Source organism: Simochromis diagramma, unplaced genomic scaffold, assembly GCF_900408965.1.
Source record: "Simochromis diagramma unplaced genomic scaffold, fSimDia1.1 OVJJ01000753.1, whole genome shotgun sequence".
Classification (NCBI taxonomy): Eukaryota; Metazoa; Chordata; class Actinopteri; order Cichliformes; family Cichlidae; genus Simochromis; species Simochromis diagramma.
Window position 1 is genome coordinate 2654353 of NW_024387523.1, and position 16279 is coordinate 2670631.

At 41.3% G+C, this 16279-nt stretch overlaps 2 protein-coding genes across 4 annotated transcripts; both read right to left on the reverse strand.

Annotated features, from left to right (window-relative positions):
* Nucleotides 1-553: 553 nt before the first annotated feature.
* Nucleotides 554-5509, reverse strand: naxe (NAD(P)HX epimerase). Its single transcript, XM_040021324.1, has 7 exons — nt 5354-5509; nt 3577-3766; nt 3390-3498; nt 2346-2456; nt 2116-2226; nt 1627-1774; nt 554-1008 (listed from the first exon to the last, which is right to left on the reverse strand). The coding sequence occupies exons 2-7, from the start codon at nt 3747-3749 to the stop codon at nt 809-811; spliced, it is 852 nt and encodes a 283-aa protein (XP_039877258.1). The 5' UTR covers nt 3750-3766; nt 5354-5509; the 3' UTR covers nt 554-808.
* An 839-nt stretch (nt 5510-6348) lies between these two features.
* LOC120726588 (lamin-A-like) lies at nt 6349-16144 on the reverse strand. Of its 3 annotated transcripts, XM_040020265.1 has the most exons (15): nt 16001-16144; nt 14295-15903; nt 13520-13640; nt 12760-13115; nt 11070-11226; nt 10659-10784; nt 10387-10557; nt 10037-10162; nt 9079-9299; nt 8720-8993; nt 8511-8618; nt 8303-8422; nt 8102-8158; nt 7002-7199; nt 6349-6883 (listed from the first exon to the last, which is right to left on the reverse strand). In XM_040020265.1, the coding sequence occupies exons 4-15, from the start codon at nt 13095-13097 to the stop codon at nt 6848-6850; spliced, it is 1932 nt and encodes a 643-aa protein (XP_039876199.1). In that variant the 5' UTR covers nt 13098-13115; nt 13520-13640; nt 14295-15903; nt 16001-16144; the 3' UTR covers nt 6349-6847. The 3 variants fall into 3 exon arrangements, with proteins under 3 accessions (XP_039876199.1, XP_039876201.1, XP_039876200.1); XM_040020267.1 differs by lacking the exon at nt 16001-16144 and having other exon boundaries at nt 7002-7196; nt 14295-15896; XM_040020266.1 differs by lacking the exons at nt 14295-15903; nt 16001-16144 and having other exon boundaries at nt 13520-13760.
* Nucleotides 16145-16279: the final 135 nt, after the last annotated feature.

Sequence of the window (16279 nt, forward strand, 5' to 3'; positions counted from 1 at the left end):
GGAACACCAAGACGTCCCAGGCCAGCCAAGAGATATAATCTCTCCAGCGTGTCCTGGGTCTGCCCCGGGCCTCCTCCTGGTGGAACATGCCCAGAAAACCTCACCCAGGAGGCGCCCAGTGAGCATCCTTGTCAGATGCCCGAACCACCTCAGCTGGCTCCTTTCGATGTGAGGGAGCAGCGGCTCTACTCTGAGCTCCTCCCGGATGGCTGAACTTCTCACCCTATCTCTAAGGGAGAGGCCAGCCACCCTTCGGAGGAAGCTCATTTCCACCGCTTGTATTCGCGAGCTCGTTCTTTCGGTCACTACCCACAGCTCGTGACCATAGGTGAGGGTAGGGGCGTAGATTGACCGGTAAATTGAAAGCTTCGCTTTTACACTCAGCTCCCTCTTCACCACAACAGACCGGTACAGCGTCTGCATCACTGCAGCCGCTGCACCAATCCGTCTGTCGATCTCCCGCTCCCTTCTCCCATCACGTATATACGTGTACGTATATGTAAAAAAAAAAAAATTTTGGGAAAAGCAGAATATATGAACTTTAAAAAGTTTGTCAGTTTGTCAGAGAAAGAATTTTTTTATTTTCATATTTACTTTAGCTGACGCTGCCATTGTGCTGCAGGTGTGATGACAGCATATGATTATGTCACATAAGCTCTCTCAAAATCAACAAACAAGACGTGTTAATGAGTGAACGGATGTCACGCTGCTGGCTGTTTCACCCAGTTTACAGCCTTTATGCTGAGCTAAGCCGATTGCTTATAACGCCAGTGACAGCTTATTTCCCTTCAGTGATGGCCCACATCTCTTAGAGTTGCAAAACACAGTCTGTGCCGGGGTACTGGGGCAGGTTGAGTTGATATTTCTTCTCCAAGCCAGGTGGCACAAATCTGCCTCCCAAGAAGTGATATCGTCCTTTAAACAGGGAGGCGGATTTCTTTGGTGCAGTGAGAGAGATGAGCATGTCAGGCTGGAGTCCATCTGTGCTACCCTGCTCCACATCCCAACCTTTAACATGAAAACAAACAAAAAAAGGCTGTCACTAACCAGCTGAAATTTCTGTTTCCTGAGATAATCTGCAGTATGTCTGTTAGCGACAGTTGTTAGACCCAAATCAATATCCTCTGTTTGGGAGCGCGGACATGCAGCAGGCTTCATGCAGTTATTGATTATAATCATTCCAGACTGTTGACAGATGCACTGCAGTTTAATAAATCCTCACTGACAATAAGCAGAACTCCACAACATTGCTGGCAAGCCGTACTGCAGCGAGGAGGACTGCAAAACCACACGTTTTTCAGCTAAAAGCTGGCTATAAATTGGGTTTAGTTTAAGAGGCGATGCTAACAAAAGTTAATACATTTCAATTCAAGGTTGTGGCGACATGGAGCTTTCCCCAGCTGCCATGAGCTGGGAGGCGGGTTATATCGTTGAAGGGTTAGCAGTCTGTCAGCATGGCTAACAAAGAAAAACAGCACTTCACATTCACATCTTCATGGTGATGTGCTAACCCCTGCCCCACTATACTGGTGCATGCCTTATTGATTACTTTTTAATGGCAGTAATTTTGTATTGTAACCAGTTACTTCACAAAGTAATGTCACCCAAGGACTGGTGAGGACTGACCTGAGGGGATGTCGATGCTGGCTATGGGCACTGTGGACTTTTTCAGTGTGTCTAAGATGGAGCCAAAGGGCTCTCGCACAGCTCCCTTGAAGCTGAAGCCAAAGATGGCGTCTATCACCAGGTTGTATGCTTCATCAATCGCTTTGGCCTGAGGAGACAGTTTTACCCAGATAAGTTAGTTTCAAAGGAATTAATCAATAGCTTGAAAGCACATTTATTTCACTGAGTAAATCCATCAACTAAAGCTCCTCTTAGCTACCAATGGAATTATTCACTATCTAGTTTGCTGTAATAAAAACAGAGCTATTATCCCCTCAGTATCATTTAGACAGCTAATTTAAACTGGAGCCTAATTACATTAGCTCTGTTCATGTGTAACAGAGCATTTGTACAGCTTCATACAAAATGCACAGTCAGAAAACAATAAGCAGTGTGTCTGTGTGTTCACTGTGGATAAAGCTGCAGCGACATATTTTATTAACACCAAACCTCAGGCATCTCAGTCAGGAAGGGGATCTCCATTTTCTGGCACTGTGTGGTTAGGCCTTGGAACAGCGGCTTGTTTGGCCTCTTTGGGTACAGGATGGTCGGCTCGTAACCCTGAAATCAGACACACAAAGTACTAACGAAGGAAAAAGGAATTTAGGATTTTAAGGCTGAACGAGGATGTGAAAATAAATGGTTTATTTTCCTCTTCTGTGAAATTGAGAGACACTCACAAAGAGTTTCAGATGCCGGGCACAGACCAGACCATCGCCCCCGTTGTTACCTGGTCCACAAATCACTAGCAGAGAAGGTCTGGCCTTCACCAGAGAAGTAAGTGGATATGCCTGAAGGAAAAAAAGAAAGCAAAATAACCTTTGATATATTTAACCTCCTAGGACCTGGCGTCCACATATGTGGACATCACATTTTGGGTTGTTTAGACCAAAATACTAAATTTTGCTCTACAAGGGCCTGATATCCACTTACGAGGACATTATACTGCCACTGTTCTATCGAAATTTTAGACAAATATCCTCATATGTGGCTCTAATTTTTCTCAGAAACAAAAATCAGGTAAAAAAAAAAAATATGGCAATTCTTTGTTTTTACATTCATCGGGTCCCAATCAGCCCAAATATCAAAGAGAAATTAAAAATGCATGTCATGGAAGAGTTCGGGTCTTAGGAGGTTAAGGGCCCGTTCTGTGGTAGTTACGCAAACCAAGTAAAGCTTCTTCCTGCACCTTCGAGCAAAACGCAGCTGTATCAAGTGCATCTCAATTCCACAACAGCAAACTTAGAAGTGCAGTGAAAACATTTCAGACTTTGATTGTGCAAAAAGACGAATGTTTCAACATTACTATAACGCCATCAAGTGTAATGTTACTTTAGTCTGATTACAGAAAAATAAAGGCTGACGAGTAAAATTAAATCAGAGTTTTTGGGGAAATTCATCACACGATTTTTGCGTAACTGGTTGGTAGCTGTCTATTTACATCAATGTTTAAACTTTTATTTTTGTAACTGGATTAAGTGGCTCAACCATAGAATAGAAGAAAAAAGTGAAAATATTTCTACACCCCACTTTCGACCCTCGTTTCTTATTTCAAACCCTAAAGACACCAAACTCATTTTTGAGCAGCTGGAATAGGTAGAGGTCTCACATTAGTTCCTGAAACAATTATTTTACATTATAAAAGAGTTTGTTGCCAGTCCAGTGACTAATATTCCTCCCGTTAGATTTGCATTTCAAAAATAAGAGCCCGCGGTGACGCTCACCCGTGTGACGGCTGTGGCACAGCTGAGTCCAGCCAGCTCCATCAGCTGATCCACACTGAAGCCGTACTCACTGAAGAGCTCCTCGTCGATGTGCTGGGCCTCCTCCTGCCTGTGAAGTATTTACAGGTCAGTCTAGACTCATGAAGTCTGGTTTTACTCTTATGTGTGAAAAGGTTAAAACCTTCACCCGAGATATTTGATGGCCTGGGCCATGGTGGACGCCAGTGTGCTGCTGAAACAGTCCTTTCTGTGGCTGTTAGCTGCAGCGGGCAACGGGCATGTCCCTGCCTGAGCGAGGGCTGTCGCGGCTCGTGAGGTCACCAGGAAGCCGATCCCAAACAGAGCTCGGACGCTCAACATCCAGATGATACAAGCTGCTGAGGAAATTTAAGAAAAGACCACAGTGAGCAATGTTCAGTCTGCTGATGACGCAGGTTTCACTCCTTTCGCTGTTTCCTTGCTTTTATTTGCTCACACCTGCAGACTGCAAACTTAGAAAATGCATTTTTAATCAGTCATTCCCTTCGTCTGCGCTGCTGCTCAGTATGCGTTAAAGAAAAAGGTGAGACACCCCACTCTCACACAGTCTGTGCAACACCAGAACATGGTTGATTAAAACTAAATTAAAAACCCATACCAGGCATTTAAAAAACAAAATTCCACAGCAAAAATGAACTAAAATGATACTGTGTTATTACAAAACTAATACAGTAAAGATAAACTGAGTGTATTTTCTGTGTAACCATCAAAACAAAAAAATAATCTAAGTGCAGTAATATTTACAGATCTGATAGGCTTTATTTCCTCCCACAGGAGAAAATCAACTTGAATTAGACCACTGGAGCACTTAAAAAAATAAGAATAACAATAATAAAAACAAATGTAAATAGATTACAAGTCACTTATTTTATGTAAATACACTAATAATCAATACAGAGAAAACTATTATCTGTATCGCTAAAATTATGTGAAAAGGAACATTATCACAGGAATCTCTGCAATCCTGTGAAAAACTAATTACAGCCCATGATTCAGCAGCAATCATTTCCTGTATGAGTTCATCAGCCTCTAACATCACTAAGGGGGAATTTTGTCCTACTCTTCTTTATAACATTGGTTCGGTTCCTTGAGGTTTGCAGGTGTTTATTAATGCACAGCTTTCTTAAGAGCCTGCTGCATTTTAATCATGCTGAGGTCTTTCACCTGGCCATTGTAACACCTTGATTCTTTTCTTTTTCACCAATTTGCTGCTGTGCTAGACATCACTGTCCTGTTACATGACTGAATTTGGGTCAGGCTTTAGCTGTCAGACAGATTAAAGAACAGTTGAATCAAATATGAACTGGTGCAGACAGTCAACCTGGTGACTGTAAGGTGACCACATCCTGTGTCTGCAAAACACTCCTTCCAAACGAGCCAGACTTGTTTAGTCTTTCTCTAACAGTTCATTGCACAGATCGATCTTTTGGTGAATTTGCTGGGAAGTTTGTGGTACTGTGTTGACACACCTGAATGTTGCAGACCAGCAAAAGTGCCTAAACTTATGCTTTTACAGAGGTGCTCATGATCAATTAATCGTGATTAGCAGCACCTTACTGCTACATACCCTCTTAATTACAATGAAAGCAGTCAGGGTGTACTTATTAATCCACATGACTGCACAGAAATAAAAAGTGTCTGAACTATGAACACTGAAGTGAAACAGATTTCACTTGCTAACATGCAGTAAGATTTATGTTCAGATCAACGCGACTACTACTTCTAAATGTTTATTAGCATTTGTATTTTTTCTAAATGTTATTTTATCTGCATTACACGGTTATGTGGATATTACTGTGTACACATAATATCGCAGGGCTACAGTAGGAGCACTCTCATGTCCACTTCACTGTTATCTAGCTCTGACTTGCTAGCTAACGTTTAGCATTTGCTCCACTTCGTGTCAAAACATTAGCGACACTCACCAAATTTTAACACCCTTTTTCTTGCAGACAGCTTCACATGCAGTTTTGTCCTTTTAAACCACAGAGCTCTTAGTTTTGGAGCTTTGACGCTGTGCAAGAGCAACACTTGCACCCTGACCTTGTAGGCTACTTCCGGGTTTGAAAGCGACCTGAAAACCGGGATTCCAAAATAAAAGCCTGTTCTTAGGCGGAGAGACTGCTGTAAAAGACACACTTTTCTAATTAAAATGAGAAAATATGCTTAACCCGTACTTATATATAAATGAAAAGGCAGCATAATGGAGTTATTAATAGAAGTAGAATCCCTCCACTATATGCCAGCTATATAGAATCAGGCCCATGTGACACACGATATAAGCCTATTTTATACATTCTTTTTTATATCTTTAATTTAAATATAACTAGTAAAGCACAAATGTTCAAAAACATTTCCATTAAAGTTATTCCAGTAAATAATTATTTATAAAAACAGAAGGTCTATGAGCAGAAACTTCATTTATGATTTGGAATGTTCATTATATATATGAACGATTTGATTTTGAAAATCTTTATTTATTTTTTGTAATTTCAAGAAGCAGGAATTCCTTCTAAATAGCGGAGAAAAGGTACAAAAATATAAATGAAATACTCAAGTAAAGTTCAAGAGGTGGTGAAATAAATGCACCTTATAGTTTTATAATACCGTGGACGAGTATGAATACTGAACAGTTATAATCTGTTCTTTTATATTATTGTTATCATGTAATTGTGAACCTGAATACAAATGTCATATTTTTCTTCATTTGAATGAAACTTTTTTTTTTTAATTATTGATTTTTATTAAATCAATAAAACTCTTGGCCTCGTTCAAACAGGTGAACTATATAGCAACACCTGACTGTGTCCTATTAGAGGAATTATTAGAGGCCTGGAATTGCCCACCCCTGTATTAGATTCTATGGTGAGGCAGTAAATATTGTAAGAAACTGAGTAAATAGAAAGACACAGAAAAAAGGCAGGTTTCTGAAAACACGTTTATTCATTTTAATAAAAAAAAAAAACAGACAATATTCTGTAGATCTGTAGCAAGGTTGGGTTCATTTTACCTTCACCGTGTAAGAAGATTTAATGAGAAAAAAAAAGTTTTCAATTTTGGTAAAACTGTAAACTGATCACAACCCCGCTGTGTCAGAGTGTCTATAGAGTATAATGACATTAATTTGAATTAAGTTTTTAAAACGAATGAATGTTAAAGTAACTGGTTTACATTTTCCAACCTTAAGTGTCTCTAATATAAAAAAAACAAACAAAGCTAACCCCAATTAACCTTTAGGCTCTGGAAAATTATTCTTATTCATGCATATGTACATTATAAAAAGCAGTATAAAATTTTCTGGCATTCAATAACTTGAAAATAAATTGGAAGTACATAAACTGAACTAAAAACTATACCAGATAACTCAACAACTGATACCTAAGAAGCTATAGAAACTGTAGTGTAGTGGCCCCAGGGCTTCACATGATTGGACAGCTCTCCATTCTGCCTCCAGTCTAGGAAGAAATTTTGACAAAATTAGAATTATCACACATGCATATTAATAGACAAAAAAGAGGTAATCTTTGCATGAAAGGGAAGTCATATATCTCCTGTATGAGCTGCGGTACTCACCTTGCGAGGTGTGCTCGTGCTGAACACGTAGGAGTGGGGCAGTAAACCCTCGGAGATGCCTCCGCTGCGGAAGGAGCGGGAAGCAGAGGACACGGAGCAGTTGCTGGATTTATCTGAAGGAAGTCCGCATGAGCCGCACACGACCGTCCGGCTCCGCAGGTTGTACTCGCCGTCCCCACAGGTGCTGTGAGCCACCTGCTGAGGCACAGACACAGCTTTTAATTAGTGTGTGTTAAAAAAAAAAACCTGCAGTGGTAATAAAGGTCAAGTATGTGTCGTGGTGTCTGTGCTTATTTAATTTTCATTCCTTCTCACTGATATTTTCCTAATGTTTTGGTCTCTGTTTTGTCTTTCTTGTTTCCATTTCCTGTCTTATTTTGGTATGTGATTTTCTTTGTGTCTCTTGGGATTGACTTCCTGTCTTTGTCTCTTCCCCCCACCTCTGACACTCCTTTGTGACTGCCTGCCCCACCCTTATTTGTTTAACGAGCATCTACTCAGTCCTGTGTGTGTAAATAGTCTGTATCTATGGGAGGACTGGTTTTGTAACAGCTTTTGTTATTAAACCGCCTTTGTCTCCTGTATTTTTGTAGCCCTGATACAATGAACAAGAGCCTAAAAACAATAAGTGAACTGTTTTTTTGTTTTTTTTAAATTGTCTCTTTTAACAGTTAACATTGAGTTGCGTAAACAGTTGATGAAATATGTGTGTTTGCAACTATTCTTTTGACGCTACTGATAATCATTTTTCTAGTAAGAATGTAAAATATCCATTGGGAGCTGCAACTGTGTGACATTTTGCTGTATTTCTTCATTTGCACACGAACATGTGTCCTTGCTTCACCTAACTAAAAACACATATATCCTTTTAAATATCTTTATTTTACTTACCAACCATCACCTTATCATGCAACACGTGATGCTCAGTTTCAATGTTACCGCCCCCACACAGTGATACGGATCCATTTGAAATGTTAATATCTGAATTGATGTGATTCTTATTTTAATTCAATGCAAAACCAGTGGATGCTGCTAATTGGATTCTGGTCCTGCACATGATCTCATTATGCACATGCTAGGAAAACTATCATTTCTCTCACCATGTCATCATCTTCTTCTTCAAACTGAGTGCGGGTGACCTTCCTCATTGCCATTTCCTGAAAGAAAAGTGTTGTAGTTCTTATTTATTCATTCAGTTTCGGTATATTTTAAATATACTGGCCATGAGTTTTGATGTCTTGACACTTTAGGTCTGAATGAAATGTCTGTCAAGCCCAATAAGCTGATTTAATTCAAAATACCTCTCCATTAGTGCTGATCAAAGTAGTCTGGAAGAGGTCTCCGGTGCCCCAGGAGGGCTGATTCTTCCACACCAGGTCAGATGGAGGATTATGAGTTCCACCAGAATTAGAGGCCCAGATCTGACCACATGGACAGTACAGAGTAAATCATCTGTGCTAATCAGGTGTTGATTGGTGATTCTGATTGCTGAATAAAGACGCTACTAACCGTCACCCTCTGACCAGCCTTCAAGGTGAATTTAGCTGGGAACTTGAAGGCGATGGGAGTGCCAGATCCCACCTGCCGCTTCACCTGCCAGTTCCCCAGATTCTGATCCTACAAGAGCAAGAGGGTAGTTGGGTAAAAACGTCAGAGTTCAAATACACTACATTACAAATAGTAATGTAGTCAGTCCACCTCCAACTTCTCCATCTCACCTCATCAGCTTTGTTGCTGAGTCTGACATATTTCCCATCCAGATCCACCTCGTCCACAGTGACACGTCCACTGGCCGAGGCCTGCTGGGTGATGCGAGTGCGGGAAACGGCTCCACCGGCGAAGCTGGAGGCCTCGCTGTCTGTGTCGTTAGGGCGACGTCTCTTAGCAGGGGAGTTCTGAGCGCTGTGGTGGATAGATCGAGAGAGAGCTCCAGAAGTAGAGGATCGACTTCCCGCCGCCCTGGTAGGAGGAGGGCTGGGCGAAAGACGCAGTCTGCAGAGAGAAACATGTTGATGACGATGATGAGATAAATGTTTATGAACCACACAGAGGAAATGATGAGCGTCGTTACACATACCTTTGCTCTTCTCCCTCCAGCAGCTTCCTGTAGGCGCATATCTCCATGTCCAGGGCCAGCTTAACATCGAGGAGTTCCTGATACTCATCGAGCTGCTGCTGCATCTGGTGCCTCATCTCTGCCATCTCTCGATCCTTCTCACCCAGAAGGCGACGCGTGCTGTCCCGCTCCCGCGACAGAGCATCCTCGAGGTCCCTGATCTTTGCCTCACGAGCTGCCAGCTGGATCAAACCAAAGAGTCACAAAGTTACTGCCTGATAGGATCAAACAAGCAAGTCTGGAGACCTTAAGAGCAATCAAGGAGTGAGTTAATAATTGAGCTCAAAAAACAAAGGAAATCTAGAGAAACCATGAAAAACTGAACTTTTAAACAAATAAATGGAGTTTACAGCCAGCATCAATTTGAAGAGCCTAATTCATGTAAATCTATAAAAACAACTTCTGTTTTAAATTAAATTGATTTCTGTGGGGTCTGTTTTTACTTTAAAACATGGATGCCAAACTGATTTTGCATAGTGAGTCACATACACCCCACTTTGATCTTAAGTGATATTGAATTGGCCGGACCAGTGAAACTACATGATAAATACGCAAAACTACAGAATAATTTATGTTACTTCTTTCCACAGACTGTTCTGAAATGATAAAATATAAAGTTTTTGTTGTTCTTTTTACTATGGACTCAATATTTGAAAGACAAACTTTCTTGTCATTTAGTTGCTTAATTACTTTGATTTAGCATGAAAGTGAGCAATCTTTATTACCAGGAACATCTGTAAAACCTATGAAACTGCAGTTAAAAATTCAAAATCTATGCGCTTCTTTACATTTTCTACAGCTTTGGTGGGTCGATTGTGTCTTATGTTTTGCACCCCTGCTCTGAAATATGAAAAATATCACCCTTTTCTTTAAGTGATGTATGCTTGCAGATAAGTGTGTGCTGATTATTTGTAAGAACCTGTTTCTGTAGCTGGCTCAGCTGAGTCGACGTGGACTCCAGGCGTAGTCGGATCTGCTGGAGCTCCTCGTGTGCTGCCCCAACCAGGTGGCTGCTCCTGTCTGCTGACTGACGAGCACTCTCCAGCTGATGGAGGGAGATAAAACATGGACTGTAACCAAATTCTACAAGACATTTGTGAAACTGCGAAAGCCCAACAACTCGGAACTACACAACCATGTCACGATGTTTTAACTGGATATTTCTGCTGCGCAATTATTCAGTGCAGCTTTCTTTCACCACTGAGGACCAAAACAGAAGACATAAATGCTGCAAAGTAAACCTTTAGTAACAGTAACTTGATGGTCTACCTTGGTGTTGTAGGTCTTCTCGATCTCATCCTTGTACATTTTAATCTGCAGCTCATGCTGGTTGCGCATATCCGCCAGTGCCTCGGCCAGTTTGCATTCAAACTCCTGCTGGTGGCCATTATCCAGTTCAACCATGCGGGACTCATGGCGCCTCTTTATCTCCCGCAGCTCCTATTGAAAATTTACCAGCAATGATTATCAGTACAGTCCAGCATGGGTACTTTTTAAAATGATTAACTAATGATAAGAACATATGCAAAAAGCGCTCAGACCTCAGAGTGGAGGTTCTTCTGAAATTCCAGCTCCTCTTTCAGAGTCTGGATGCGATTCTCTCCATCCACCCTCCTCAGCATCTCATCCTGCAGCTGCTTCTTGGCATCGGCCAAGCTGGTATCCAACTAAAAAAGAAGCACAAAATGTGCCGAGTATGAGTACAAAGTAATGCTGCGGAGTGGAAAATAAGCAGTCAGTGGAGTATGCGGGCAGGAAAACATGCAGAGAGGCTGTCCTTCAACCCCTGCTGTAATCTGAATTAGCTGACATTTACTAACAAAACTTGGAAGAAAGAGAAGAGGATTATGAAGGACAAACAGAGAGGTTCTGAGCTTGTAGACTGACTGCAGAAAGATTGAGCCCAGATGTGTTTCTATTGAGTTTTAAATTGGGCGTGGGTTTGACTTTACCTTGGCAACCTGCGCCTTCAGGTCCCTGTTTTCCACCTCGAGGTTACGCTTTTCTCCCAGAGCCGTAGTCAAGGAAGCATCCTTCGAATTAAGCAGAGCCTCCAGGTCTTTGAGCCTCTGCAAGGCTCCCCCCAGTTCTGACTCTTTTTTAGTGTTCCTATGAAAACAAAAATGGGGACTAAGTTCCACTTTAAGTTCTCAAAGTGCAGCTTTTGTTCATTTTTAGTGCAAGCATGAATGAAAGAACGCACTACTTTACATTTTCTATGACAGCTTTGAGTGAGATCAAGGGAGGATTTCTCATTCATGTTTATCTCCATTAGTCACCATAGCAACAATACTTGAACAAAACCTTAAACTACTATACAAATGCCACTGAGACTTTCAATGTGTACATTTTCTCTCGTTTTACTCAAATGACACTCAATTCATTCAAGCTTTGAGAATCCATAGTTTAAGAGTTTAAGCATCTTACTGCATTTGTTTTAGTAACCTAAGACCTAAAACTGAATTACTATAGTTTCCTTTACACACTCTAATCAAACAAATATGAGCTATTTTTGAATGAGGATGTCTACAAGAAGCAGAAGCAGGGGAAAGACCTCGGTGCATATGAGTCATAGACCACAGTGATTTTCATCGAGTCCCGTGGATCTGGTAGCCACAAGCCACAGCTGTTGGTTTTTAGCTGAGATATTGCCATGGCAACGGTTTGGCTTTGCCAAACACACTGTGGCCGTCGTTTTATTATTTACGGAAAAATAATCCAGGCAAGAGTGGAGCTCTTTAAACACTGCCACGTATTGTGTATAATGATGACTTTGGTGAAGGAGGAGAAGCTGGGGAAAGAGTTAGTCATCAGCCTCTGGATGTGGAAGCATGGGAAAGAGCTGGAATCCCGCTCCAGCTCTTGCCCAGTGAGCAATGAGGAGAATATGCTACAGCTATAGGGAGTGGTCCCAGCGGCAGGGTAACACAAATCTCAGTGCATCACCAAGTTAAAACATCAGTTATTAAAAGATTATGAGTAACTGCTGCTTAATATGTATCAACACTGAAGTCCAAACCCTTTCACATTTGTATTAAGGGACAAATAGATGCCTTCAATTGAAAGGGTTTGTTTGAAAAGGGGGATTTTAGATGCCTCGCAGCAGCGAGACATCTCATGATCACCAGACACTCTGCAGCAGAGTTCTTTCTGAGAAGAGTTTGGCAATCCTGACTTCAAAAGCTGTATCGTGTAACTTTAGCTGAACAGCAGACACTGTGGGACAGGTGATAATTATGGGATAATAGTAACTGCTAATGTAAATATAACACAAAGAGAAATGAGTTATGAAGTCAGCAGAATGACAAGAAACTCCTAAGACTTGCTGAAATTAGATACTGGAAGCTAAAGGTCAAACCACATTAAATCGTGCCGTGACAGCCCCTGAGTGTAAGGAATGAGTAAGGGTGAATTCTGCAGCTCATGATTTCATCTTGTTGTTACTATTTTGTCTTTTAAAGTTACACACTCCCACTATAGCTATAAAAAAACAACATAAAAAACCCCACCCACATCGATCAAACACACAGGGGTGAGTTTAAGGAATTTAGGGACCCAAGATGAGAGGGCACAAACCCAAAGTAATCAATCTTTTTTCTCAGCAGCTCCTGCAGACACGTGCAAACACAGTAAACATTATACCTGGCTTTCAGCTCCTTGTGGTCCTCTCGCAGCTTGCCCAGCTCCAGCTGCAGCCGTGCTCGCTCTTTGGCCACCGAGTCCAGTGTCTGGCGGGCATCTGCCAGCTCCGTCTCATAGGCGGCCTTCAGACCCGTCAGCTCCCGGCTGACCTCTGTCTCCGACTCGGTGATGCGCAGACGCAGCCCGGCGTTCTCAACCTCCAGAGAGCGGACCTTGTCGATGTAGACGGCCAGTCGATCGTTGAGGTTGCAGAGGTCCTCCTTTTCCTGGAGACGGGTGATCCGGTTGGGAGAAAGTGGTGTGTTTGCACCTCGTGGAGTGTTTTTGGGTGTCGCCATTGTAACTTTCTTATTTTGCTGTCAAAAACAGATATGATTATATTCATTTGAGTCTAAAGAGTCAATTTGAGCAGGTTTTATTCAAGTGCAAATGCACACCATTCAGTTTGATCCGACAGTCGACGTGGAACATGTGTCACAAATAAGATGAAAGAAATGTGCCCAAGAAATATTCATTGAAACACACAAAAATGAGGCAACATTTTGGCTCAAAGTTCAAAGTTCAAAAGAAAACAAAGCTTAATTCACTGGAACATATTGATTACTTCCAAAGACATCCGGCTCTTTTTAATCCCCTAACATTAAGCACACAAACGACAAAGCACAATTAATCAAAAGACATGGGTGGGGTTAACAACTCCACCCAAAAATCAAAGTGATGTCCTTGCCCAAAAGATACTAACTTATAAAATTCGATTTACCTTTTTAAAGTTTGTTAGAGGATGAGAAATCTCTGGAGATCTTTGCGGAGTAGTTTGACGATTTCCTTACGTGATCCCAGTGTTCGTCTTGGTTCTCTCTTCAGTCTGCAAACTGAGCTGTCTGCAAACCCATCAGAGTGCCCATGTAGGAAAGAATGAGATGGGAGGAGAGGTTGGCCTCAAGTTTGGCACTTGTTAGGTGGCTGTTCCTCCCTCCCTCTGTCTCTCTCTCTCTGTCTCACTGTAATGGGTGTACAGTCTGAATAAATGAGTCACCCTCTGCACAAAGCCACGCACAAAGCCATGTGATGCCTATAAGGGATAATTTTAAGCAGATCTGTTGGCTGAGACTTGAATTGTAGTTGTTTCGTAAAAGCTCTGCAAAAGTTTTAACCCCAGAAGAACCCCACAGAGCTGGAGTCTTCACATCCTGTAAGGATGCATTTACACAACATCTTTTCTTAAGCTCTTACACAAATTTCCTACTTAGCCTTTGGTTTAAATACCTAAATGGCCAGAAATGTATTTCTTTGGACAGCCTTAACTAAGAGATTCCGAGTCATAAAACAAAAACAGTACCAAAAGTGTGCTCTGGTTTTCTTTTGTAGACCTTTAATTATTCTGATTTTAGCCCACTAAACATCACTAAGCATCATACATATAATATGTATGAGAAGATACAAGATACAGTGTTACAGATACAGATGATACAGTGTCTTTACATTTCAGTGGCAGGATGAGAGGACTACGCAGTGGTGCAGATGTTAGCACTCACCTCCTGGTCGGCTGGAGTGTTTCTCTGTGGAGTTTACAGGTTCTCCCTGTGTGCTCCAGTCTCCTCCCACACTCGGAACCACAGACATGCTCCTCTATAGGTGCTTCCATCTCGCCTCTCTTATATCAGCCAGGTCAGTCTGCCTTGCTTGAGACCAAAATTTGACTAGGAAAATGAATGGCTGGACAGCTGGAGTGACTACAAAGACACTGAGGCTGAAGAATTTTACTAAATCTCATAAACTGATGAACAAGCTGATGGAGATTATATGCTAACTGGTCATTTTATTAGGGACACTTGTTTGACTGCTTGTTAATGCAAATTTCTTATCAGCCAATCGCATGATGAAAACTCAGTGCATTTAAGCAATGTGAAACAACTTACTGAAGTTCAAACTGAGCATCAGAATGGGCAACAAATGTTTCTCTTTTTCTTTGGACGCCCTTATGGTGCAAACCTGGTCTGAGTATTCTAGAAACTACTGATCTATTTGGATTTTACCGCACAACCATCTCTGGGGTTTTTAGAAAACTGAAAATATCCCGTGAGCTGTATTTTTCTCTGGGAGAAAATGTTTTCAGATTGCTGGTGATGCTGTAATTGCGTGGTGAATATTTTCTGGGCACGCTTTGGCCTCTTGGCACCAATTAAGCATTTTTAAATGCACATTTTAAATGCACAATCTTCCTATGTTCAGCCTTTTATAACCAGCGTGTATCGATCTTAGGATGACTGCCTCCAGCAGCATAGCATAACATAACCTCCACAGTCACCAGATCTCACTCCAGTACAGCACCTTTTGGGATGTGGGAGATGGATGAATGTGCAGCTGACAAATGTGCAGAAACTATGAAGCTATCATGTCAATATGGAGCCACATCTCTGAGGAACGTTTTCAGCACCTTGTTGACTTTATGCCATGAAGACTTAAGGCAGTTCTGGAGGAAAAAGGGGGTCCAACCCAGTACTAACTAGATGTACTTAATAAAGTGGCCGATGAGTGCGTATGTAGGGTTTTTTTTCTTCTCATATGCACTTTTATCCCATATATAACCTGTAACACAAGCTAGAAGTGGTTCATTTTAATAGTGGACTTTAAAGGGTTAAAGCTATGCTTGCAAAAATTCATTTTTCCCTTTGTGCTGGCTCTAAAAACTGACATGTAATAAATGGCAGACAGTTTTATTAAACACTACGAATTATGACTTAACTTAGACTTTTGGACACACTGTTAAAGCCTTTATGCAAGTAAATTAAACGGCAATGAATATTGTTTCAATCAAAGGATTTATGGATATCTGGTGTAAAATTACCAAGTATTTAAAAAACAAACAAACAAACAAACAGGGACCTAATGTGTAAAACATGTTCTTAAATAAATGTGATGTGCTTTGTGAGGCCTTACAAGCTTCAGTATGTTCGTGCTTTATTTTATAGACAGCTTCTGAGATTCTGTGTATGATAAAGGTGCATTTATTTGTGAATTAAATAGACTGTAAAAGAAAATCTGCTGATCTCAGTTGCGCAGATCAGCCGTGGAAGACGTCGTGCCTCCTGCCGCTGACACTCAGCATCGCCTCCTACTGTCAGAAATTGATGGGAAGGTTGGCTGTAAAGAAACAAGAACCCGTTTTATTTGTCTTTTTCACTCATTTAGCAGCTCAGCGATGTACAAACTGGGTCTGAATTTCAAGTAAAATGGTCACCATAGCTGCCCGATGTGTTAAAACCATGCGAGTTTCGGCTGTGCCTTGTTATGTAGACAGTTTTTGTCATGTGGTTTGAGAGAAAACCCGTATTGGATCTCTGTGGTCACCTGGGCAAAAGAGACCCGAAAAAAAAAATCCCATTGAGGAACTGATTGATTGGGAGAGAAAAACGAGCACAAAAAATGACTCTCAGTGACAATATTTACCGCGCTATTAAATCCAAAGTCAAATAATTCACGAGTAAATCGTTTTTAAATAGAGAATTAACCAAACAAA